General features: G+C 36.1%; 1 protein-coding gene across 3 annotated transcripts; it reads left to right on the forward strand.

Moving 5' to 3' along the window:
* Nucleotides 1–27,787, forward strand: cers3a (ceramide synthase 3a). 3 transcript variants are annotated; one of them, XM_026930620.3, is made up of 11 exons: nucleotides 1–150; nucleotides 3,459–3,641; nucleotides 6,320–6,437; nucleotides 8,778–8,896; nucleotides 12,616–12,673; nucleotides 17,341–17,391; nucleotides 17,973–18,065; nucleotides 19,432–19,560; nucleotides 19,710–19,816; nucleotides 19,984–20,137; nucleotides 27,113–27,787. In XM_026930620.3, exons 2-11 carry the CDS (start codon nucleotides 3,469–3,471, stop codon nucleotides 27,233–27,235), a joined length of 1,125 nt encoding a protein of 374 aa, XP_026786421.1. In that variant the 5' UTR covers nucleotides 1–150; nucleotides 3,459–3,468; the 3' UTR covers nucleotides 27,236–27,787. The 3 variants fall into 3 exon arrangements, with proteins under 3 accessions (XP_026786421.1, XP_034164843.1, XP_026786422.1); XM_026930621.3 differs by having other exon boundaries at nucleotides 2–146; XM_034308952.2 differs by lacking the exons at nucleotides 19,710–19,816; nucleotides 19,984–20,137.
* Nucleotides 27,788–27,879: the final 92 nt, after the last annotated feature.

The following is a 27,879-nucleotide window of genomic DNA, read 5'->3' on the forward strand; positions in this document are numbered from 1 at the left end:
CTAAGCTGGGTGTGCCTGTGAGGAATTCTAAACGAAGTGCATTTCTGTGTGATCAGAGCTGCGCATTGCTGTCATGCTCAGTTTACCCAGCGCCTCGGCCTTTCACACACACACGCACTGAAGTGAAGACTGCAACGTCTGCTCAGGCAGGTAAGGGCTTTTTGGTGGCCCTCTTATATTCAAAGCTGCTTTTCTCTCACCTTTTACACTTAGATTTTACACTTTATCTTTGAGGAAAGGACAGAAATGACAACAAAGGTAGACTGTGAGAGAGGTTTTGTGCTTTTTCTCTCTTTTTAAATACAGTGAAGTTGTTTCATTTTGATGGGACGAGGTCTGGGGAGCTGCTTTTTTTTTGTTGTTGTTTAACTCTGAAACTTACTTCCTGGATATTGCACAAGATACTCAAACTTGAAATTTGGCTGCATTTTTCTTCCTTTTTCTTCTCTCTGTTAGTGCTTCTTACTCAATGTCAGAGGTGTTAACACCTTCTTTCATGGCCACTCCAGTACAATTCCTCCTTTACAGGCTTTTAATTATAGCATTCTCGGCCAGATTTAATACCTCCTTACAAAGCAACATTTGTGTTCATCGGCTGGGTTCTCCTGGAAACAATTTGGCACCACAAAGCCCCATAGTAATAACTGAACTCACATGGGTCAGCAAGAGGCTACACTTTGTCCTTAGCCTGTAGTTTAGTAATACACAGATTTATAACAAATCATACAAAGGATTTCATTTTCCAAGAACATAAATGAAATCACCAGATTCGTTGTATCTTACATTTAAATGCACTACCTTTTTGTGTGTGTGTGAGAATTGCTTTAACAGTCAGACTGCATGGCTTTAGTGTTATCAGAAACGGTTTGCTTAAACTGTAGCCATTGTCATGCATGGCTGCCCCTCATTGTGTTCATGAGGGCTGCTTATCACTAAGTTACCCTACTCAGGACCTGAGGCAGAAGGGCTCTCAGGATGATGGTGACAGAAAGGGAGGGAGGGTTGACCCACATGTGTACGCGTGGAGCTGATTCTGTTTACACAGTTCGCACTCTTTGCTCTGAGAACTGTGTGCAGAAAAATACGTCAATAGCTTGTTCCATGTGGTGTGATCAAACATATAAAAAAGAGGAATCATTTTCCTCTGGGTGTTTTGTATGTCTTGGGGATGTTCTGTTGTTCACAGCTGGTTTGGTTTAATTAATCTGCTATCTGATTACACGTGGGTGAGGTAATATGGTTCATCATGACCCATGACCTTTGTTTTCTACAGATGATTCATTTGGTGAAATATCAGACGTGTATTATTACACTATCTTACACTGTCTTCCTGTCCTACCAGTTGAATGGGACTGGCGTCATTTGAAGATTCACACGCTTTCAGCTATAATTAGTGTCAATGTGCAATCGGTGTACTATTGCAGAACCAACTTTACTATTCATAGTGTCATCAACACACCTAGGTGTATTAAACAGTCTGTTGAGTTTTAAACCTCCCAAAACACACGTAAATGCATTTAGGACTTGGTGCCGTTCCTAAGCGAGCATGGTGGGAGCAGGTGTGTGTTTGTTTGTGTGATGATCTGTGCTTATAGTTCAGGACAGCCTGCATCGCCCCCATCTATGTTGTTTTGCATTGCAGCAAAGCTGTTTTGCGGTCAGCCGATTCTGAGAGGGTGTTGCCTTTAATAGCATTTTGAGAGCATTTAGTTTGACCCAAACCATGACCTGAACTATTCGAATATTAACTCCTTCAGAGTTCCAGCCTCATTATCATGCCCCTAGGCAGTTGCTAGGATCCATGCTATGAGCTCATTGCAAGGGAAACTAGGTGCAGGGGAGTCAGTCCCAATGTTTACACTGGAAATAATAAAGAACTCCTAAGCTTGAGGCTGTAGATCCATACATTTCAGTGGTCTGATCTGCTTGTGTTTATATTTGCATTTGCTGGAGGTTTTACACAAAGTGACTTACAAGTGAATTCAGTACAAGCATGGTACAAGAATTAACAATGATAAAAATATCTAAGGAATAAAACATGAAGGGGCATGATGTTATAAGAAAATAATGAACAATGGGGTGGTGTGATGCAGCCAAAACATAAAGCAGAGTCACTGTTACCACCCCACAGTTGATTATTTCACTTCCCGTAACAGCATATCACATTTTTTTATTCTTCTTATACCACAGCAAAATTATTAGAATTTTTTATTTATTAATGAGCGATATTTATTTTTTGTGGAAAGTCAGCAAATAGAGTTCATTCCAGGTATCACTTATATTATAGTAGCTGTAAATAATCGTTCACTTCACCAGCATCTCTGTTTTTCTCTTTTCCAAAGTTAATAAGACCAAAAAACACAGCTTGTCATGTAAACCATATAAAGTCCTCTGCCATGAAAACTTAGCCATGGTGGAAAACCTCCTCACTGTTACAAAGCGCCGACACTGGAGACTCCTTCCATAAGTGCTAAAATAAACATCTCCTTACAGAAAGCTTCACTGTATCAACTTTTTTGGTTTATTTTTTTTTGTTTTATACAACATGTTTTTAAATTTGTTTATTATTAGCCTTAGTTTTTTGTTTGTTTGTTTGTTTGGAGCATCCACCATGCAAGTCCCTGAATGAGCTGTTGCTATATAAACTGTAAACATATCAGAACAACCATATTAATATAAACCTGTGATTTCAATTACAGCTAACGCTACTGGCATTCAACAGTGCTATGCAACTGTAGGATGAACACAAAGAACCATAGCTATTGTGATTGTGACTCCATGCGTAGATATGGAGTCGTATCTTTACAGTATTATCAGTCATAGGCTTTACGCTATTGCCATAGATTTTAAATACTGTGTACACTTACTAGCCACTTTTATTTTACACATACTGATCTTGGTGGTCCACTTTGCAGGTGCTCAGTTAAAGACTCATCGTTTTCCATGAGAGGCTGTGATAGTTGTTCTCTTTACTTAGTCACTGTCGGTTTATGAGCACACATCCTGCTGTTAGCTGGAGATTTTTTCATTGGTAGACTGGTTCTCAACCAAGCAGTGACTTTCAGATGTTTAAAAAACCTCATCATCTGTTCCAGCGTCAAAGATACTGCCATGTCGGTGTCAGTGCTGTGCTGAGAATGGTCCTCAACTCAAATAATATCTGTTCAGCGATTTTTCATTAATGGATGAGGCAGAGAGGAACTGAAAAACTATAGACCTACCAAATATGTGGGCTTGCCTCTGTGTACTTATGAATACCTGTGCTTTTCAAAGCTTTTGTGTAGAAACGTCTGATCACATCAGTTTTAGAGACACATTCCACTTTCTCTTTGTAACAGTCACCAAGAACAAGCAACTACTGGGTGCTACTAGATAAAATACAGATTCCATCTAATGCATAATGCATGTGTGGAATCTGCTCTGATGGACAGATATTAATGCAATTTTTTTTTCTCCAGAGTGGGCGGGATGATTGGGACCATCTGCGAATGGTTCTGGTGGGACCGCCTCTGGCTGCCCGTCAACCTGACATGGGCAGATCTAGAAGACAAGGACGGCCGGGTCTACGCCAAAGTGTCTGACTTATACATAACTTTGCCTTACTCACTAGGTTTCCTCATAGTGCGCTACATCTTTGAAAGGTGAGTTCAAAGCAACCAGATGACAGATGGACCCAGAAGCAATTTCAGGAAATGTAAATATTTAAATTATGCTTTAAAGCTAATGTACAATTACCGCTTTCACTAACAAGCTAAACAGGAAAGACTGAAAGTGCGACATTAGAGACAAGATGTTGTTGCTGCAATGTTTACTTTTGCCAAGCTTATGCAAATGCAAAATGTGAGCTCGCTAAGAAATATTCAGTAAAGTTTCCTACTAAGCACACTTACATTAAAAGCAAACACTGCTCATTACAATTAGACTGTTTCACAATAATTTCCTCATTTATCTAACTTCATGATCACACTACACTGATGAACCACACTAAATCACCAAAACACTTCCTGACACCCCAATACATACAAGCTCTTAATATTTATCAATATTTTTAATGGACAAAAACACATAAGAATGTATTTTGAAACATATTACAAATATATATATATATATATATATATATATATATATATATATATATATATATATATATATATATATATATATACAAGCAAAATACAGTATTTTACATTGTAATTATAACATTCTGAAGTAATGCTGCTTCAGTTGCTAAAGGAAATGTTAGCGCTCTGGTATATCGCTCGGGTATCTCGATAGCTAGCGCTTCAGAAACCATGTAGTGGTCTATAAATAATTTGTGAAAGGTCAATCAATTATACTGAACTGTACTAAAGTATATAACCCCAGTGTAAACCTGCTGTTTTTCTCCTATGTGTTACCCCAGACTTAAAATAAGAGCAGCTTCGCTTGCTAGCTAGCATCTGGCTTGTTAGCTAGTGTCCAGAGAGCGAGCTGCATTCCAGCTTGCTAGATAGAGAAAAGTATAATAATAATTAAGAAATTATTACTGATCATGTAGAATCTTTTAAATCCAGTTAAGGTTCAAGTTCTTTGCAAGATGTGGGGTAGAAATGAGTCAGCAACCAGGTGTTTACAAGCTGCTATAGAGAATTTCTAGCTGTGAGTCTCTGGTATAAGCACTGTTTTACATATTTCACCATGAAAATATAAAACAAATACAGAGCATAAACTTGTTCTATGAGCTTGAAATTCAAATTAAAAATCAGTGTTTTGTATTTCAAATGCAAGTACTTGAATATTGTCCTTCCCTTGGTGTCACATCAATGTTTTTGTCTTAATTGGCGTGAATCGCTTTTTTAATGTAACATGCAGTCGGTTAATGGTACTTAGATGCATCGTGATAATATATCATTATATTGCTTCATAGTCAATATAGGGGGCTCTAAGCAACTTACCTTGTAAGGCCCTAAGCCCTAACTTACTCAGGGGCCCAAAATATTTCCTTATAGCACTTGTGGTCACAAAAATGGCCAATACACCATTAAGCTGCTTAGCACAATGAAAGATTTGAACTCAGGAAAATCTTTTCTTCATTGCTTGTGATCATCTGAGTTGCTATAGTTCTGATAAGAACTGTAGGTGATTGATTTTTCAACCACCTCGGCAGTGATTATCTTAAAAGTGAACAGGTTACTCTTAGTAGTATTTTAACTGTTAGTAGCATAGCTCGTAGTAACAAGCTAGCAACTTAATATGAGCTAGCATAACACTTCTTACTCTAGATACTAGCTAGCTAGTTAGCAACTAACCTTTTCCATTACACCTCACATCAACAAGCGGAGGCAAGAAAACGAACAAACTGACTAAATCCAATTAATTACCATTCGTTTCTTACTAGACCATTGAGTCCATTTCTCCTCTTGTGCTTTTTTCTTTTTGCATTTTTGTCCCAGATAGATATGAACTCTTCATGATCGCAGCTTCTTCAGGATCTTCTGTTGTTAGTTACAGAAGATTAGTTAATTAGCCTGATACATAAACTCTTTCACCTAATGATAGTAAACTGATTTGTTTGCATCTCTATTTTAAAAATCATGGGGCCCCCTGGTGGTCCAGGCTCTCTAAGCGACTGCTTATAGCAAGAAACAGCTCTGTTTGTATCACAGTGCTGTTGAATTGACAAATCTGATTGGCCAGTTCCATAACGCAGACATTATAATTATATATAACAATTATAATTGTTGATATGGTGAGATTTCCTTTGACAAGATGTTCATTTAGCATTTTGGAAGGAGTCTCTGGTGTCAGCATTTTGTAACAGTCAGAGGTAAAGCTGTAACCTTTATGACAGAGGAAAGTCTTCAGGACAGAGGGCTTTGTGCTTTGTGGTTCCTCGGTAACATGACAATCTTCATTTTTTTTTTGCATTTTTTTGAGAAAGAGAAAAGGAGAGGCTGGTGAGCGAATGATTGTTTATAGCTGCTCTAATATAAGTGATAACAGGAACTAACTTGCTTTATGGACGTTCCACAACTTTAATTTAACCATAAATGGATAAAAGTACATGTCATTCTTTAATAAATTTAAAAAAAATCTTTGCCAAATGTTGGTGGTAAAAAGGGAATAAAACACTTCAGGATGTGCTGCTACTACGAAATAATCAACTTTAGGGTAGTAACAGCTCCCACCCTTGTCCCTCTGTTGCTAATTATTTTCCTAATATATCATATTGCGATGTTGAGTAGATAGTATTTGTATTACTCTGTTAACCTCTAAATTCTATACATTACATTTGTTCTTTTCAGTGAGCTCTTTTGTAACACAAACAAATCCTTTTCAGGTTTGTAGCAGTGCCGTTTGCAACCGCCCTGAGTGTAACAGAGAAGAATAGACAGAAAGTCCAGTACAACCCTATTCTGGAACATTATTTCACTTCCTGTTCCAAAACCCCAGGACAGGTAAAGCATATACATTTCCCACAGTAACCGTCAATCTGTTTCTTAAAAGCATACCAGCATTCTTCGTATTCACAACCTATAGCCAAAATAATGTCAAGATTCTCTGACAAGTCAGATGAGGTGTGGTCGAGCCATAATAGAATAAGTATGTAAAAAGTCTGAGAGTTGCACTGGGTGGAATTTATATGTCAGTAAAAACATGTTATTGTTACAGGTGCTGCTTTGGGTTTATTAGAGTTTGTCTTGTCACCTGTATTGAACTTGAAAACTTTTTTTTTTCCTATACGAATATGTAAAATGTTTGGTATGCAGAATATGAATTTGCAATGAATCTGGGTGCTGCATTCTCTGTTGTATGCTCTACACCTGATGTTATTGTTGACACGTACAGTAACATCAGAGATGCTTCTATGTTGTATTATTTTCTAATTTAATATAATTTTCATTACAAATTTTGCGATTGACAACTACTCGAGCGAAAAGCAGAATCTTCAGAAATGTGTTCATGAATTTCAGAGTTTCTCAACAATAGGTACGTTCCCTTTTTACTTTAATGACAGTTTGTACTCGAGCTGACATGGACTCCACAAGTTTGTGCAAAACCTTATGATCCATTTTAGATCAAATCCATTGGACTGTCATCTGAACGTATGCTTCAATAGATTAGGCATGAGGAAAATCTGACCTTTTGTACAAACCTGTTAACATGGTCAATATCACAAATTTGCTTACATTTAAATAGGGACATAGAAATAGTGCAGAATCTTAATTATTAAATATTCACGCTCTTGAACAACTTTGATCTTCTTTGTTTTAAATATTCTGTTTAGTATTAATTTTAAATGAAAAAAAAAAAATTACAGATTTTCAATGTGGTCTCAGACTTAAGCAGTTAATATGGTCAATATCACAAATTTGCTTGCATTTAAATATGGACCTAGAAATAGTGCAGAACCTTGAATATTAAATATTCCAGATATTGAACATTTACTTTCTTTGGATTAAATATTTCAAAATTCTAAAACCTTCTGTTTATGATTAATTTAAAATTTTAAATAAATAAATAAAAAAATCCCAGATTTTCAATGTGGTCTCAGACTTTTGGACTCTACTGTACGTCCTTAGTTGTTCAATCATGCTCTGATAAAACTCACTCAGGTTTGATCTTAAGCACTGATTTGAAACATAGTGCGCAAGCTTCAAATTCCAGTGATATAATTACAGCTGACTGCTCACGTATCTTTTTTACTTATACACACCCAGAAATGCAAGGAGTGATGGGAAAATGCATGGGGTATTCTTAAAATCATTGCTTTTCTATATACAGATTTCTGTATTTTCTGTATTCATTTTACATTACAGAGAAATTTCTGAGAATATTTGATTATTATTTACATTAGACTTTCTCCTGAGAAATGGCATAGAATTTTTTATATATCACTGAGTGGTATTCTCTTGATTAAACAATAAATAAATGAGTTTCTAACAAACGTTCTCTTGAGAGCTCTTCACAGTGAAATAATAGTGAAATTTTAATTGTAACACCAAAAGGCTAGATTTTTGGTTTTATTAAGTATGCTAAGTAAGAAGATCAGCAATGAACTAGCAAAGGATGATTGTGCTATCTATTTTATCTATTTTTTATTTAAATTACCCTATTCATCTGTAATGTTTTACCTTAATGGATAAAAAAAAAATGCACGCACACACACGCACACACACACACACACACACACACACATAATACGTACACTATATGGCCAAATGTATGTGGACACGTATGTGTCCATTCCAAATCTATTGGCATTAACATGAAATTGGTCCCCCCTTTGCAGTTATAACAGCCTCCACTCTTCTGCAAATGCTTTCCACTAGATTTTGGAGCGTGGCTTTGTGGTTTTGTGCTCATTCAGCCACAAGAGCATTAGTGAGGTCAGGCACTGATGATAGGTGAGGAGGCCTGGGGTGCAGTCGGTGTTCCAGTTCACCCCACAAGTGTTCATTAGGGTTGAGGGCATGGCTCTCAAGTTCTTCTACTCCAACCTTGGCAAACCATATCTTCATGGACCTCACTTTGTGCACAGGGACATTGTCATGCTGGCATATGCTTGGGCCCCTTAGTTCCAGTTAAGGGAAATCATAATGCAGCATACAAAGACATCCTATACAACTGTGTGCTTCCAACTTTGTGGCAACCGTTTGGGGAAGAACCGCATATGGGTGTGATGGTCAGGTGTCCACATACTTTTGGCCATATAGTGTATTTGTAACATATTATTATACAAAACACAGAAGTGAGAGGCATCTTTGTGAATGTATGATCTCTTGTGTTCTTTCCAGGCAGATATTCAAGGCCTGTCAAAAAAATGTAGCATCTCCAGTAGACAGGTGGAGTGCTGGTTCAGGAAGAGACGCAACCAGGAGCGTCCAGGGGTCCTGAAAAAGTTCAGAGAGGCCAGGTAAGTCCAACTAGTGTAATATGTATGGCTTCTGGCAAACAGCCAAAAATGACAGTATGTCTAAAGATGTCTAAAACCTTGCTAAGTGAGATTTCCTCACACAGTCAATATCACACCTTGGTTAAGTTGCTGGATAGCCACGTGCCATAACGAAACAGACATAAGCCTAATCAGTTCAGTTTGTGAGCAGATACCAGCTGTCAAAATGTCTACAATGATCCTGTCATTGAATGAATCAGTGATTATTTCAGCACCAATGTCAGCATGAACAAAGATTAGTCAAGTAAATAAATGCTGATGAGGCTCAAGTGACTGCTGCCACACATGTCTTATACCTCAGGTGATTTGGAAGAAGCTGATCATCAAAGTTATTATTATAAATTTCCTATTGTTAACTTATTTTTATTAAAGTGTTACTAATGTTGTTCTTCTATAAGGTAGGTGGGGCATTTGCTTGCCTGTCAGCACAGGATAATATTACAAGATACAGTCATTCCAACTTAGATAATATAGAGATGAGTTATTAAGGACCCTTAAAATAGTTTTAATAATCTTCTGATAATCTATAAATGTTTGTTTTTTTAATATAAAATAACATATTATTAAACATAGAATGACTGCTGGATGGGTGTGAATTCTAAAAAAAAAACATTTTTCAAGGTCATTATTATTATATAATTATAATTATAATAATTAATAATTAGCATTTGTTTTTAGACAATTAGTATGTGTTTTTTTTTTTTTCAGTGGAATTGGAATGAAATCTTTAAATATAATTTTCTTCCTTTTCACTTTTGGAGGTAATCAGATTGTGAAATGCCAGAACTGATTGAGACATATGAAAAAAGATAAACTTTTTTCAATACAGGAAAGCCTGTAGTTTGAAATAGAATGTAATTGTAAATGTAAAGATTTCACCATGTGAAGGCTTTTCCCTGGCCACCAGATTAATCCTCAGTGGAGCTGAAGAAGAATGTATGTAAACAGAAATACTTCTGCAGCTGAATGTATGGTCACATTTGTGTGGTGTATCTGCTACATGCAGTACATGTCATTTGTTTCACCATCCACATACGGGCTAAATGCATATCGATCTTTGTATTATGAAACATTAAACTTGTAAACTAGCACACTACATCTGACTGGAAAACAAGTGACAGGATGGTAATAAAGGAGATAATGTATTTTAGGGTGAACTCTCGTCACTGTGGACAGAACAGGTGCTGTATGTATACACTTATTAGACACTACCTATAGTTCTTGTTCTAGCAGGCCAATGTTTTTTTTTAAATTTAAACAATACCTATCCAGATGATTGATGGTTAACTTTCTTGTCAGACATCAACATAATTCCACTCCACATCAATGCATCAAAAGTTCAGCGAAGCTCAAATGAACACATATGAGTGCAGCGACAGCTCGTGGAAAGACATGACCAAATCCACGTAAATGTCATAGAAACATCCATCGACAATGAGCAGAGAGAGATCATGCAGCAGGATGCACTGAGTGGACTCACAGCATGAGCAAATATTCTGGAGCGCTTTGAGCCACCAGCGGTGTCCAGTCTTATTCACAAAGGGCTGGTGCATGTGCAGGTTTTCATTCCAATCAAGCAGGAGCCACACCTGATTCCACCTGTTTAATCAGTTGATCTTGGCTTTGAGTAGACTCAGGTGTGGCTTCTGCTTGGTTGGAATGAAAACCTGCACCCACACCGGCCCTTTCCAGATAAGACATCCCTGTGCTAGATGCTAGATGCTTTGACTCGGTTCAAACCAAGCAGTTGCAAAACAAACAAAATGGGTGATTTAATGACTTAATGGGGAGAGATTTGTATCCCAATGATATTACATTTACAAATATACAGTGGGGTCCAAAAGTCTGAGACCACATTGAAAATCTGGAATTTTTTTTTTTTCATTTAAAATTAATACTAAACAGAATATTTAAAACAAAGAAGATCAAAGTTGTTCAAGAGCGTGAATATTTAATAATTAAGATTCTGCACTATTTCTATGTCCCTATTTAAATGTAAGCAAATTTGTGATATTGACCATGTTAACAGGTTTGTACAAAAGGTCAGATTTTCCTCATGCCTAATCTCTTCTACTGAAGCATGTGTTCAGATGACACTCCGATGGATTTGATCTAAAATGGATCATAAGGTTTTGCACAAACTTGTGGAGTCCGTGTCAGCTTGAGTACACACTGTCATTAAAGCAAAAAGGGGACGAACCAAATACTAAGAAACGCTGAAATTCATGTAAATATTTCAAAGATTCTACTTTTCACTCAAGTTGTTGTCAATCATATAATTTGTAATGAAAACTGTTGTATTATATTAGAAAAGAATGCAAAATAGAAGCATTTAACTAGTTGTCTCAGATTTTTGGACTCCACTGTATGTGTATAGTAAAGTGAAAGGACATTTTAAACACAGGTAATGTGTCCTTCACAACACCACGTGTGTGTTCTGGATAAATAACTTAAATAACTGTATAAATATTATTAATATAATAATATGTTAATTTATGTATTTTTAACATTAACAGACGCTCTAAAGCACTTAGAAAACAGCATTTTTGCCTGTCCCAGTCCACTATAACTGCACTTTTAACTCGAAATATAGTCATTAAAATAGTTCCAAATTACAAATAATCTTGTAATTTTTGCATTAATGTATGAATCCATTTAACATTGTGTGCTTGACACATCCGTTTCCATGAGTCATCCATTATAGGTTATTAAAAATGTACTGAATGAAAATGATATGATGTTTCGCATTTTCTGAATTTCCTAAACATCGTGGGAAGAAGAAAATGTAGTTCTCTCATTCTTTTTTTCTTTATTTTCAAAAATACTGTGATTGACAAGGTCACTGTAAAAGTACAACCCTGTTCCACAAATTATAGGTTAAAAATAAATTATTATTATTATTATTATTATAATTATTATGAAAAAAATGTCAAAAAGGTCAATCATTGTAATGTCCTTACTGTTCAAGCGGCATTAGCACTGAGCATTAGCAAAACTACATTTTGTGTATTTGTTAGTTTTATGCTAAAAACTCAACCTATAACTTATTTAAGAGTAAAATGCAGCCAGTGTGAGTGAAGCAACCTTGTAAAAGTGAGATGTTGTCTGAGATGGGTTTTTTAAATGGTTAAATATATGTTTTCATAGATTCAACATTGAAAAATGATTAAAAAACGTAAAGTGTTGCAAGGGCTAAATGGCACCCTAATGATGGAATCACCCCAGTGACAGCTTGTGGATGATGTACTGCTGCAGTTGTTTCCTTAAGTTTTTTCAATAGCAAACAACTAGCAAAGCAAAAAGACATAATTCATTTTATGCCCACCGCTGTTGAAGTGTCTTATCATGGGAAAAGAGACATGCTTAACTGATGGTGATGGTGGAAAAAGAGAAATGCTTAACTGATGGTGATGGTACAAAGGTCCTTAAAGAAATGATTCTTTTCTTCATGTCCCTGATGTAGAGTCAAATTGCATCTCTAGAAGGCGATAGAAAAAAACAACTTCTCCAGTGATGCGGGACAGACTTGATCTTTTTGAGCCTGTGATTTTAGTGGATGTGTTAATAAATTTGGAAGGTTCACATCTTGAACAGTTGCATGCTACAGTATCTGTATTAAATGCATCTTCAATCACGACCCCCTGAAACCTCACACTGCCTCTCTGCATTGTTTTGTACAGCTGGAGATTTGTCTTTTACCTAGGAGCCTTTATTGGCGGCATTGTAGCCCTGTATGATGTAAGTATTTTTAGTTTCTTCTCATTATAACCATTCATACTGTCAGAAGAACAATGAGGTGATGGTGGAACTTGCTACAAAACTTGTTAGGAAATGAACTTCATTGTAGTCAGACATGCATTATAGGCTGTATTCATAAGAGCTTTAGGTAGTACTGAATAGACAAAATCATGAATAGGGATTTCTTTGAATTAAAATAGAGCCGTTTAGCAAGCTTTCTCTTTTCTTTTTTTGAGTGTCTAAATCAAAAGCACCATGGCTGGATGACAGGAGAGGCTTAGAACCTGTAGCTTCAACACTGGTGCTCTTTTGGTTGTTGTTATTCAGTGGATATAAAGAATGTCTATTTGAGGGAAGATAAAAACAAAGCTGAACTTATCAGCTGACCAGTGACTCACCTTGAAATGCATTAGTGTTGAAAGCTGGCTATTGTGAACATAGAAAGATGATCACTGTTGAAACAGGATACATACAGTATACTACGTATATGATCCAGGTATTAGCGGTGTAACGCAATGCCATTTAAACCCTAAGGGGGTGTGGCCTAAGGCTGAAGGGGAAAACCAGAGATAGAAATACCTGCACTGTCAGCATGGCCTGTGAATTCTGGCTTTGATAATTCCCGCACCTCAGCTACTCCACTTCAGGATTGGTCTCAACTAGAGAAGTGCTGGGACTGTTTTTTTTTTTTTTTAATCAGCTCACACAATTATTATTTTTGTTGTACCTGCCCACTTAGTTGGTTCTACTTCCCAAAAATAGAAACAACTAGCCTAATTTAAACCACCACAACCTTGACCAGGCAGTTACTAAGGATGTTGTAAATGCACCACTCATGTTCATGATGTTGTAAATGTTGAAACTTCTGCAAGTTTCATATCTCACTTGTATGTTCTATTGTCCCTACATGAAAGTTTAAAAAACCTGACTTATTTTGTGTCTAGTCCCAATGCACACCTAATGCACACCTCTAGTCTCAAACAGGTGCCCTGCAAACCTTGCTGGAATGTTTTCTTTAAAAAAAAAAAAACATTTAGTACATGTCTGTTTAGAACACATTATCTGTTCATCCATTCATATAATGCATTCAGAGTCAGAGTGAGAAAGAGAGTGAGAGAGAGAGAGATGGAGAAGCTGATATTCTATGTTTGTATAGCCAGTGTTGTGTGATACAATTAGCCAGTTTAGGATTGCTACCAATATGGGAGAATGAATGCTCATAAGAGCTTCATCTGTGATACATCTAGCCAAAGATCTAATCAGCTTACACTTAAATATGCTTGGAGGCAATCAGTGGAGAAGTGCTTATTCACAGCTTGTCACAGTATTTTTTTTTTTAAATCATTCAATTCAAAGTCTGTAATCATTCAATTCAATTAAATTTTATTTGTACTGTGCTTTTAACAATGGCCATTGTCAGAAAGCAGCTTTACAGAAATATATAAATTTAGGATATAAATTTTAAGCTTACAAATTTATCCCTAATGAGCAATCCAGAGGCGACAATGGCAAGGAAAAACTCCCTGAGATGATATAAGGAAGAAATGTTGAGTGGAACCAGACTCAAAAGGAAACACATCCTCATCTGGGTGACAACAAATAGTTAATTTGTTAAAATTAATGTCATTTTTAAAACACTTCCCACATTAGCTATGTAAAAGTATGTCATTTTTTAAAAACAAATTAGAAATAGTTATTGCTGCTTTCAAGTGCCATAGAAATAAATATAAATAAGAGTTCCCCACCTAAACATTTCACATGACATTGCTTCATATTATATACAAAGGGGAACTTTGATAACAATTATTATATCAGTATTTCTGAATTGTTACAGCCTTTAAGGGAAAGGTTGGCTTTAGTGATTGGTGGTAGGTAAATTCTTAACTTTACATAAATACAATATGTATTTAAAAGCAGTGGAAATCTTCTGCTGGTGGCTTTAGTGTATTACATTTTAGCCACAAGGAGCCAAAAAACGGCTCAAATAAATTTTTGAGAAATTAAAAAGTAGATGAGCATGAAAGATAGAACAAGTGCAAAGGAAACAAAAATGAGAAAGAATAAACAGGAAAAGAAATGCAAATTGGCACAAAAAGTGTACAAGGAAATATATTCCTGGCATGCAGTAGATGGTAGCGGGGGAAAGGTTTGACATTTCTAGACTGACTGGATTGATCACTTCTACAATTATACAGGAAAACTGAATGTAGTTCATCACTAAGAATGACCAAAAATGTCTTCCAAAATGACAATGTTTAATGTGTGTTTTTATATTTAAGTTTGTGCTTCAGTGTTTTATAGTTATAGTTTTAAGCCGTTTAAAATGAATTTATATGGTATATCTGATGCTGTTATTTCTCACAAGAGCTTTTTATGCAAGTGATTTTAGGCTAATCAGAATGTTTCCCCAACCTTTAAAGATTGAAAGAAAATGTATTATTAGAATTCTTTCTAAATAAAGTGACAAGTAATGGTTGAGATAACTGGTCCATCCTGCTGTATGTTATCTCACTGATAATCCTTATAATTTTGTTAACAGCTCTACTTTATCAGGCTCTTATTTTCCCAGGACTCTATGTTGCCAGGGTCCTAAGTTCCCTTTTAGAAATTTCCTAGGGAATAAACCTAGGTTCCCAGTGCCCTATGTTTCAGCCCCATGTTGCAAACTCCTATGTTCCGTTAGAAGACTAACATTTGTATCTATGCTTTCATGTCAGATATTATTTACTCAACATATAATATCATGATTCTAGACTAAACCTTTATTAAATGCAGTTGAGTTCTACTTAGATGGTTGTTATCTAAGGGTGTTTTGAGGTATGACATTTGGTGACCCCGTGACTACAACATTAGGAACCCTTTCCCGGGAAACATAAACAGATACATATGGGTTTTAACAGTGTACATAGATACTATATGACAAAGCAGAGAGAATGCCATAAATTTGTGCCATTTTATTGAATTTAGTGTGGCTAATGTGCAGTTTATATACTATATGACATACATATGTATTATATAGCTCTCTGTAAAAATCAACATACCAGAAAACAGAAAGCAAAGAGAAAGTAGGCTAAATAATTATAATCTCTAGTTATAAGTTGCAGATAAATTACAAATGGATAGTGGTTTATTTATAACAAATCACTACTGAATTGTTGATATTGATTGGTGAGAAGGTTGATTAATTCAGTTAAGCAAATCACAAGTATATACACTATATGGCCAAACGTTTGTGGACACCTGACCATCACACTCGTATGTGGTTCTTCCCCATACAATTGTATAAGATGTCCTTGTGTGCTGTAGCATTCCAATTTGCCTTCACTGGAACAAAGCAGCCCAAACATGTTCCTGCATGACAATACCCCTGTGCACAAAGCAAGCTCCAGGAAGACAAGGTGTGTCAAGGTTGGAGTGGAAAAACTCGAGTGGCCTGCACAGAGCTCTTGCCTCAACCCCAATGAACACCTTTGGGATGACCTGACACGCCAGCTGCACCCCAAGCCTTCTTGCCCAGCATCAGTGCTTGACCTCACTAATGCTTTTGTAGCTGAATGAGCACAAATCCCCACAGCCACGCTCCAAAATCTAGTGGAAAGCCTTCCCAGAAGACTGAAGGTTATTATAACAGCAAAAGGGGGTACTAAATCTGGAATGGGATGTTCAAAAAGCACATATGGGTGTGATGGTCAGGAATCCACAAACTCTTGGCCATATACTGTATTAATGTTAATTGTCAATATGCTGAAGTCTTCTGTGAGCAGACATATATTTAGCTTTTTTGGGAGGCATCTTCAAGATCAGTGCTTTGTAAATCTTCAGGTTGGGAGGCTTTGCAGTTTCTTGATAAGCTGACAAGCCAAATGATTTGTCTTATTGACTATAAGTGAGAGAAAAAAGAGAGGCTGGTGAGGGAATCAGTATTTATAGCTGCTATATGTAATGCTCCACAATATTAAATGTAACTATAAATGGATAAAAAGTATCATTTGTTGTTCTTTAATAAATGAAAAAATGTTGCTGTTGGCAAATTGCTGTGGTATAAGAGGAATAAAACACTCCAGGACATGTTGTTATAGGAAAATAATCAACTTTAGAGTGGTAAGATTAACTCTGATTCATTTCGCACCACATTACACCATGCGGTCTATGATTATTTTCCTAGATCAGCACGGCCGTTGTGTATTACTGTTTACCTATCACACAGATGAAGGTGTAACCTAATATTTGCATAGTGCATAAAATTTGTAAACCAACTTGCAGCCATTTCTCACTGTTAAATCCAATGTATGTTCACAGTGCATTGTGGGTAATACATTTTACCTTGTAAAAGGACAGCATATGACTGCTGGAATATACCAAATATTAAGACTTCTTGTTGTATTTGTAGCATTTAGGGCAAAGTGATGATAAAATTTCATTAAAAAGACAAACAGAGCTCTCTCTTGGTTTGTGTGGTCTTAAAAGGATTTCATATAATCAGTGCTCAGCGCTTTTGTCAATGAACAGTGCATTATGGGGTAGGGCAGACATTTGATCACATCCTTGTTGTATTGTTTTGCATACAAAGAAGATTAATGAAAGGTACAAACTCTCAAGAAGACCGGTTTCTCTCAACAGTGTGGCCAATGACTCTTTGATTCTTTTGTCTTGATTCCCCTTTTTAGAAACCCTGGTTTTACGATTTACGAGAAGTGTGGAATGCTTATCCAAAACAGGTGGGGCTTTTTTTTTTTTGATCTTCTGTGTTTTTGCGAGATAATTTAAGGCTTTAACGTGCCTGCATTTACACTATACACCCAATAAAAATGGGTTGCTCTTATCACTGGCACAAATAAGAACAAAACACATAAGATTTTAATAATATTGAACCAGAACTCTATAAATGTTTATGTGATACTCAAATTTACAACCTCCTCATAAATAAACTCCATGATAAACTGCTTCTCAGGTTCAAACACAACATCACTGCAGAACATATTTAGCTGGTAATAAAAGAATGAATCTGAGATAGTTTAGTTACCTCTAAAGTGGGTGCCAATGCATTGATGTCATTAATACTGACCACCTTAATACCGCATAAGTCCGCTCTGATGCTGGATTTTCTATAATTCTCATAATACAAGATCTTTAATAGCCCATATGTGCTGAACTTCAGTGAATTACGCATTATTATTATTATTATTATTATTATTGTATTGGTCTTTTGCATTGTTGTTGTAATAATACTCATTTAATTTCAGATACATACCAAAATTGGCAGCCAGAATGACTTATTGCTGTATTTTCTTCCTTGTAGTCCATGTTGGAGTCTCAGTACTGGTACTACATCCTGGAGATGAGCTTTTACTGGTCTCTTCTGTTCAGCATCACGTTCGATGTGAAACGAAAAGTGAGTATCAAACAGGAAAGCCCATGATTCTTCTTACAGTTCCCCTCTTGCAGTAGATGATACTGATGTACAAATAATAATAACTATCCTAAAGGCATCAGCTAACGATTGCTCTATTGTGTTAATGAACAATAGCAATCACTGCAGATTAAGGCTACCTTTGGAGCAGTGCACAGATTTTTGTGTAAAGCATTTTATACTACACTGAAAAAGTTTCAAAGAATCGTGCAGCAAAAGATTAAATTTACACCATTTTCTACTCACGTCAAATGAAGTCAATCAGCCAAGACATGTTTAGTGCCTTGTTTGATTCTGTAGCTTTGCACTGGAGCTACAATTTCCATTACAAAAAGTAATGGACGTTTTTACGTAACCTCACACACATCATAGGACACAGTGTGACTTAATGTAATTTATGAACATAAACTAAACATTACTGTTTCATCTGTACACTGTAACATAAGGACAGCCATCTTAGACTTTTTTGTTTTGTTTCCATTACACACGAGTCAGTAGGGTGAGATCTGGATTTTAGACAAATCATAGCCTATCTTAGGCTACTTTAAAAAATGAGCATTATAATATAGTTTGAACTTAAATATGGAACATACCTGTTATTGCTTATTTAACAATTATATGATGTACTCTAGCTTAATGATGTCATAAGATTTGGGCATGTATTTATGGAAAAGATTTTGAGTGATGAAGACTTAACAGCTGTAATAAATGTATTGCATTTTAGTCAGCAGCATAAACAATCCGTTACATACTGCGTATGTGTGGTGGTCTGGGAAAACCCATCGGCTTCGGCTAAATTCTGGCAAACACAAAGAATATAAATCAGGTTTTGGCCAAAACACTTTGACACCTTAACTTTAAGCAGCAATAAATATATTTCACCAAAACAATGTGGAAATGTTTTAATTAACTTTTTATTTACTTTCTAAAAGATCAGTTTACCTTAAGATCTCTAAAACCTTGCTAGCTAAGTGTGACGTCCTCACACAGTGAATGTCAGGCTTTAATCAAGTTGTTGGATAGCTATGTGCCGTTGTGAAACACACGTAAGTCTGATCATTTCAGTTTGTAATCAGATACCAGCTGTCAAAATGTCCATGATGCTCCTGTACTGCAGTGTAAGTAGAATCTTTAAATGCAGTTTTCTCCCTTTTTACTTTTGGGCGTAACCAGGCTTTAAACCGTTATAACACATTTCAGTTCAGGAAAGTCTTTTGTAAGTATATGTAATAGAAAATGTCAAAATTTGACCATCTAAAGGGTTTTTGAAGACCACTGCTCCTGTTACTCTATATTAACTATGAGACCAAAGGTAAACAACAGGAGAATGTTTTATTAATATTTGCAGGACTTCAAGGAGCAGATAATTCACCACTTGGCCACATTGACGCTGCTGGCGTTTTCCTGGTGTGGAAACTATATTCGAGTGGGAACGTTGGTCATGCTTGTTCATGATGCCTCTGATGTGTTTCTGGAGGTGAGTGATGCAGATTACTGAAGTCTTTTTCCCTTATTCACAAAAACCACAAACACTGAAGAGTTATATTGTCTGTTTATCTATTATGACTTGAATGTATAAGAGTGTAGCTCAATTTTGGTCTCTACGAACTTTCTTTTATTGTCCAGTCTGCCAAGATTTTTAACTACGCCAAATGGGAGAAAACCTGCAATGGCATTTTTGTTCTGTTCGCTGCTGTGTTCATGGTGACAAGACTTGTTATCTTTCCATTTTGGTAAGATGCTTTTTTAGTCGATGTGTGTATATGGATGTTTGAGGTTATGAGAATACTGGTTGGTCAATACATTCCAATTAAGTTATATAATATAAGTTATACATTGCAATATAACTGTAGTTTACAATTACAGTGTCTCTGAAACATCTCTGTTGTCTTTGTTTAAGGATCATTCACTGCACGTGGGTCTACCCACCTGACTACTACCCTGTTTTCTTCGGGTATTACTTCTTTAATGCTGTGCTTGTCATCCTATTGATGCTACACATATTCTGGGCCTACCTGATCCTCCGCATGGTGAAGAAATTTCTCTTTGGGAGTGTAAGTTGATTTATTATCCAATTATTAAACTCGCTCTGCATAAAGAAAAAATCTCATTTAAAGTGGGCAAAAATGAAATATGCACAGTTTCTAACCTCACTCCATATGTAGTCCTCAGCAAAGACATTTTTAGTTTTTTACATGTCAATGTACAATGTAGCTAGCAAATAAGAGAAGCTTATAGTTGCCAATTTAACATTGTGCAATCTGCCTGACTAAATCGTCACACACTCATCTCATAATTAAATTCTTCACCAACATTACATAAAGTAAAACAACTACAATTACCATACCTTCTTGGCTCTTTCAGTTTGCTAGTAGCCCAAAAGACAAGGCTAAAACACATCTAGCATTAGTAAGCAAACAGAACTGATGTTTGTTCTCTAGAAACCTTACTCCATGACATATCTGGTGACTGTTCTTCATATGTGGATTCCTGAGTTAGCCAGACTGGATTGTTGATGAATTGACCTGATCCTTGATTTGTCTGTTGTTGGATTTGTTAACATTTCTGTAAGCTCTAACCTGCACAGGGGCAGGCTTATTCAATGGAAGCAAGATTAGATTGTTTTAAAAAAATACAGAAAGTCACAGGCATGCTTAATTACTTAGTATACTATATATCTTGCATTTACTAAATTGAAGTAATTGCTATTGCAAGTCCGGGATTGAATTAAGTATATCTAATTGTGTGGTGCATGGTTTCTTTGGATCAACAAAAATAAACAACGTGTGGGCACAATTTTATTCTCATGCTTCATATAATTTGAATTATAGGGATTGTGGGTTTGAGCCCCACGCTGGGTGCCAGCCCCAGCCACTGGGGGTGCCAAGGCTAGTGCACTTTCAGCATCAGTCCCAAGCCTGGATAAATGGAGAGGGTTGCATCAGGAAGGGCATCCAGTGTAAAACCTGTGCCAAATCAATATGCATTCAATGGAATGTAATCTGCCTTGGTGACCCCTAATGGGAGCAGCTACAGCAACAACAATTTGCATATATCAAATCTCATCTGAGGCAAAATAAAAATACAGATTAAACATAAAGTATTAACGTTCAGTTCGCTGTTCTCTATCACACACCTTTTTTGGGCTTGAACACCAGTTCTTGTTTTAAACCAGACTGATCTAGAATTTTAAAAAAAAATGTAATGCTTCAAAACCTGGAAAAACTTCCGCACTGTTAACTGGATCCAGATCATTATAGTAATCAAGTTAAACCCCTGAGTAGCATGAGTTTGAATGTACATCACTTTCACTGCATTAAATTTTGAATTGCGTTTAATGACCAAATCTGAATCAGCCCAAAGTGGTTAAGAACCGGTCAGTTTTTCTGGACTCGCAGTACACGACTGTATTAAAAAATTAAATGGATATGCTAATTTTAGGATACAATAATTTGTCACTAATTTTCAGTCCTCTGCTAACAAACTGACATGCATCACCCTTAGGCTTGAAAGTGAATCTATGACAGTGAAAATGCCTTCAGAATATGTCTCTAAAAGTGAAATCAAGCATTACAGCTTCTTCAACCTACCACTGCAGGTTTTACAGTATGTTCTGTAGTGCAATGTTGATAATAAATGGTGTAAAGGCATCTGCAAATATAAGGCCTGGCATTTATGTAAATAGGCATTAATAAGTGTTAATTTGTGGAAATGGTAGTTGGTGCCAAAGTTTCAGGGAAAGATCGTTTATCACTTTAAATAACACCTCTATTCATTCAGCTGCTTCCTGTTAAGCTTGCCTCATCACTGGTTCCACCACTTTAAGCAGTCTTGTAATGACAGATGCTGTCATCAAGACATCACGCCTGCACATAGCAAATAAGTTGCACTGATCAACATGAAGCTTTAACACTGCAAATAAATGCAAATATACTGTACAGTGGGGTCCAAAAGATTGAGACTACTAGTGAGTATGCTTTATTTTGCATTTTTTTTCTAATTTAATACAACACTCTTCATTACAAGTTATATTATTGACAACAATTTGAGTGAAAAGTATTTGGTATGTCCCCTTTTTGTTTTAATGACAGTGTGTACTCGAGCTGGCATGGACTCCACAAGTTTGTGCAAAACTTTATGATCCATTTTAGATCAAATCCATCAGAGTGTCATCTGAACACATGCTTCAGTAGAAGAGATTAGGCATGAGAAAGTTTTGTACAAAGCAGTTAACATGGTCAATATCACAAATTTGCTTCCATTTAAATAGGGACTTAGAGTTAGAGCAGAATCTTGAATATAAAATATTTAAGATATTGAACATTTACTTTCTTTGTTCGAAATATTTCAAAATTCTAAAACCTTATATTTATTTCCAATTTGAAATGAAAAAAAAATCCCAGATTTTCAGTGTGGTCTCAGACTTTTGGACCCCACTGTATACAGAATATGCCCTAGATTAAAATTATCCAAAGGGCTACAGCTGTTTGCATGAATTAAAATAATTATATTAAAACTGCTGTCATTTGGCAATGTCTTGAAATGCATTTCTATTAAAATCTAGTTGCAGTTGCACTTATTTTTTCATGGCATGGCTGCAAATTTCAAATCAATCCCCATATTGAATGTGCTAGTATGCAGTTTGCAGTTAATCAGCTAAATGTAAAGATGAGATTTCATTTCCATTTCATTGTCTTTCTTTAGTTTACCACGTATGTCTCAGTATTTAGTATGGAAATACAAAGAAAGAGCTTTTTCTGACAAAGTACTTCCTTGACATTTGTCTTGGTCATAACCTGATAATGATGTGTTATTTTGTCTTGGACTGCAATGAAGAGACTGAAATTCTGTGTAAACATATCTGCCAGAGGTGAGGTGCCTGGCCTAAATTTTTGTGCTTTGACTATACCAGGAAATAAATATTTGGACTGAATCCAGGAGTGTGAGATTATATACGTTCTAAAAGAAATAGCCTGGATGGTTGAAGATCTTTACTCTAGCGATGAGCTGGCGATTGATCACTTAACCCTCATTTCTTAAGTTCTGTGCTTGGATTGAATTGGCTTTATAAAAACAAACCACACGTGAAATATCAGTGGGTTTTACATTTTACATGTAGCTTTTAAAGTTGTTTCTCTTTTTGTGTAGCTATGAAACAAAGTTAATCTTAGTGTATCATGTATAATAAGTAATCCACTTACAGTAGAGTCAAAAGTCTGAGGTGACTACTACAGGTATAAGGTGATGACTTCTAATAAACATTAAGTACAGAATAAAACTTTGGGATGTGCTGGTTTAGGAAAATAATCAACGATGCGGTGGAGTGATGCGATGAAGTGAAGAGAAGTTAATCTTACCTTCCCAAAGTTGTTTATTTTCCTATAACAGCATGTCCCTAATTGTTTTATTTCTTTCATATCACTGCAATTTGTAGATGATTACAATTTTTATACTGTATGTTAATGACTAACACAGCATACTTTTTTATCTGTTTATAGAAAAATTTAAAGTTGTGGAACGTCTGTAAGACAAGTTAGTTCCTGCTATCACTTATAGCAGCTATTAACATTCGTTCCCTCACCAGCCTCTCTTTTCTTTCTCTTAAAATTAATAAGACAAAAAATATGCAGATTGTCATGTTACTGAGAAACCAGATAGTGCAATGTCGTCTGTCCTGAAAAGGAAGTCTCTCTGCCATGGGAGAGCAGAGCAGACACTTGAGACTCCTTCCATAACTGTTAAATAAATGTCTCCTTGCAGAAAGCTTGACCATATTAACAATTATCAGTTTTTCTTTCTTAATAACAACATTTTATTATCTGTTTATTATTAGCCTTAGATTTTGTGGAGCATTCGCCATACAAATGAATTAGTTGTTACTACATGAACAATAACATATTAGTTAGTAAAACAAGCACATTAATCTAATACTCTGATCTGAATTTCAACTGGAACACTTGTCATAGTTAATTATCTGTTAAAGAAATTAATCAACACATTCTGACCAATCAGAATATTCAGAGAATTCAACAGTGATGTGGAAAAATTGTTGTTAATAAGTCTCTTAACCACTAAAACCTGTTATTGACTCCATTAGTATAAATCTATTATCTATTATAGTCCTTCCTGCAATTTTTTGGACTAATGGAATCTTGCATGAGAAATTTGTCAAAACTGTACTAATAAAGTAATAAGGCAGACTCTGAATTTTTTGAATTTTTTGCTGTTGAATTTTTTGACCCATTCAGGTCTGTGCCTTTCTTTAGCCCTCTCTCGCTAGATGCCGTTAAAGTAAACAGTGCCAGCTCATTTCCCTGCCTTGTTGTTTTTTCTACAATGAAACTGCTGAGTCATTAGTGTGTGTGTGTGTGTGTGTGAGTGTGTGTAATGATCGGACTGGCTAGGTGCTCAATCCCTGAGAATACAGTGGCCAGTGTGTGTGCCAGATATTCATTAATTCCTCAAGGCTGTTTTGATTTATGGTGTGCAGGTTTGGTGCACTTGTGATCAGTTTCTCATGATGGATGGTTAAAATATTCCCATATCAGGCCTAATTGAGTTTGATTTTTTAGTGAGTATTCCTGCTGGAAGTGTAGCCTTTTATGAATAAGTCACGCTTATTCATCAGTCACGCTTTTATGAATAAAAAATGAGTTAGCTTACAGTTTTAAAGGAAACCAGTCTATCATAAGGCATATATTCTATGCTATTGGTGTATCAATGAAGATTTATTCAGTTTCATCGTTATCAGGTTTCTTTTTTTTTCTTTCTTTATTCTCTTAAAAATTTTTAAAAATATATCCTTGGATGTTTGCCAAAGCCCTTGACCCAAGTTTTGTTATTTTGCTATATCCATTTACTATACACCATATTTCTGTCACATTTATGCTCCTAATATATTGTGTGTAATTTGTGAATAAATAACACAGTCCTCTATGTGTTATGTGCTGTTTATTAGTGAAGAATGATGAAAACTTTTTTTTGGAAAATATAATTTAGATTTGTTTTTCATTCATAGCGTAGTTATTGGCTCAGTTGTTAACAATTTTTATGATTATTATTATTATTATTATTTTATTATTATTGTCTATAGGTTATGTTTCTATTGGTTTCAATTAAGAAGAACACAATGTTTTGAAATATAATTGAAAGACGTGTTGAAGTACACGGGAAAATTCAGTTCTTGGTAGTCGACTCTGATTTTCAGACCCGATCCACCCTGTGCTTTGTAAAGCCAATGTGTTTGTTGTATTGATGCTAAAGTTCATCCAGTTCAGTCAATCTGATATTACCCAGGTCTGCAGTTTGCCATCTTTGGCTCGCTCTCTTTCTCTAGATGCTATTAAAATAAACAGTGCCAGCTCGTTTCCCTGTCCTGTTGTTCTTTGTGCAATGAAATGGGTGAATCATAATGTGTGCGATCATACTGGCAAGGAGCTTGATCCCTAACGATTACAGTGGGCAGTGTTTGCCAAATTGAATGACCTCACCTTGTAAATGCACCAAAAGCCTGTTGCTCTCAATGTGGTAATTAGGTGTGATTGAATGCTCATCAAACTGCATACAGTAATGTTGCTGGAGTTACTGATTGTTCTCTGAGTCTGGTTTATAAGAGACACTTATGTTAATTACTCAAGGCTGTTTTGATACAGTGCACTTGAGGCCGGTTTCATATGATGGATGGGAATAAGAATAGTTTGGATAAGAAAACGTTTACACAGTTTTCCACCTACCTCAAAATGTAGTTGATTACCCAAGACTTGCTTCATGACAGACATTTGCTTCTTTAATTTTTCACTAGAGTTACGAGGCTAAAGTTCAAATCTTGTAATGGAAGTTGATCTCACTTAAAAGCTTCCTGTAAAATATATGCTTCATACCATATCCAGTTCTTCATATAAGTAATTCACACAGACTTGCTGATGTGGTTTGGGACACAGCATGATGTGATCTCATAAGTCTGATATATGACATTGGGGTCAAGAGGTGTGAATTGGTCTGAACCCACAAGGAAAACATGCCATGACATATAAGTGCAATCCAATGTAATGAGGAATTCCTCAAGTCCCAATGTAGTAAGACCAATTAAACATGCTGCAGATAACCCCTACCCCCAGCAACACCCCAATCAGACATGGTTTGTTCCAATCTGAAATATATGGATTCTATAATTATCTTTCAAGCCAGTTATCTTCCTGATCCTGTGTACAAAATTCTTTTCAAAAGAGTGTTCAAAAGACTGTTGAGTCTTGACCTGAAGAGTGTCTCTTTTCCTTCAGGTGTAGGTAGACTGCTGAGTATTGAACTGAAGATTGTCTCTTCTCCTTCAGGTCAAGATGGACCACTTAATTTTGCCCTGAGTGGTGACCTTTGTCATTTAGGTGGAGGTAGACTGACAAGTCTTGACCTGAGGAGTACCCCTTCAGATATAGGTAGACCCCTAAGTCTTGACCTGAGTAATGTCTCCTCTACTTCAGGTGTAGGTAGTGACAGTCTACGAGTGTCACTTCTGTATCAGGTATAGGTACCCTGACAAGTCTTGACCTGAGAAGTGTCTCTTCTCTATCAGGTGTAGCTGGCCTGTTGAGCATCCTAAGCTCGAGGTAGACCACTGAGTCAGACATATGGGGTGACCATTGTTCTTTGGAGTGTGGGTTATGTGAGGTTTTATACAGGTATACCACTGAGCCTTGACATATAGAAATGGTCCTGCATAGTAACCTAGCTAGCTAGAAAATGTAGATAATGCTAAGGATGGAATTCTGATTGTTATGGTATATTTGGAAATGTTTGGCCACTGTTTATTAACTATTTAACATTGCAGATCAACACTCTTGTGTATACTTGTGTCATGCATATTCATATATATTTGGAATTTCTTCTGAGCGTAAAGGTTTAAAGATATTCCTAGGCCATTTTAGCAATCTATTGGGCATTATGAGCAAATTAAACATGTATTATTCAGCAAATGTTTTTTTAATGGTTAAAATGTACAAGGTTTTGTAAGTTTCTCTTCCTTCTCTTGATAGTTAACCAAAGATGAGAGGAGTGACAATGAAGAAGACGAAGACGATGAAGGGGAGAACAGCACACTCGAGGACCATGATGGACACCCAAAAGTCACCAATGGCTGTGGAGCCAACCATCACTAACCAACTGGACACTTCTGCAGTTTCTCCTGTTGCTGATGACTGAAGGAACCTAATGAAGTTTTTTTTCCCTCTTTTTTTTAGTTTTTATTTTTTGGATGAAGACCTAGACTCCTATGGTGTTCAGCCTCAATTGGCTTCAGACTATGAGAGACACTTTTGATTTATTACAACCATGAAAGTGCCAGAGACTTGACCAGAAACACACTTCTATCTGTCGGCAATACAAACCCAAACAAGTGCTTGTTTCCTTTTCCTTAGTGCCAATAGAGACTGATTGCCTTGGCTCCTCCATTGTGGCCACACTCTCTATATGAACCACAAACCAACCAAGAAGAAAAAGATCCCAAAATGAAAAATTTTCCATTGTGCTTAATCTGATCCTTATTGTTCATTGGAACACAATACTACAGAGTGACCTGGATGCTGCTGAGGCTCCTCTGCTGTTTCTCATCAGTGAGATGAAATCATACTATTGTTTTTTTTTACCTTGCATGAAGACACTACAGAAAAAAAAATCCTAATCCCATGAATCCCATGATCTTGTATTGAAAAGTTGCATTTTAGAAAAAAGCGTTACACTGAGTGTAGTTCCCCAGCCAAGACAAGTTTGGTGTTCAAAGTTTGCTTGTTCAGCTTCGTGGAGG

The sequence above is a fragment of the Pangasianodon hypophthalmus genome, chromosome 11 (assembly GCF_027358585.1).
Source record: "Pangasianodon hypophthalmus isolate fPanHyp1 chromosome 11, fPanHyp1.pri, whole genome shotgun sequence".
Lineage (NCBI taxonomy): Eukaryota > Metazoa > Chordata > Actinopteri > Siluriformes > Pangasiidae > Pangasianodon > Pangasianodon hypophthalmus.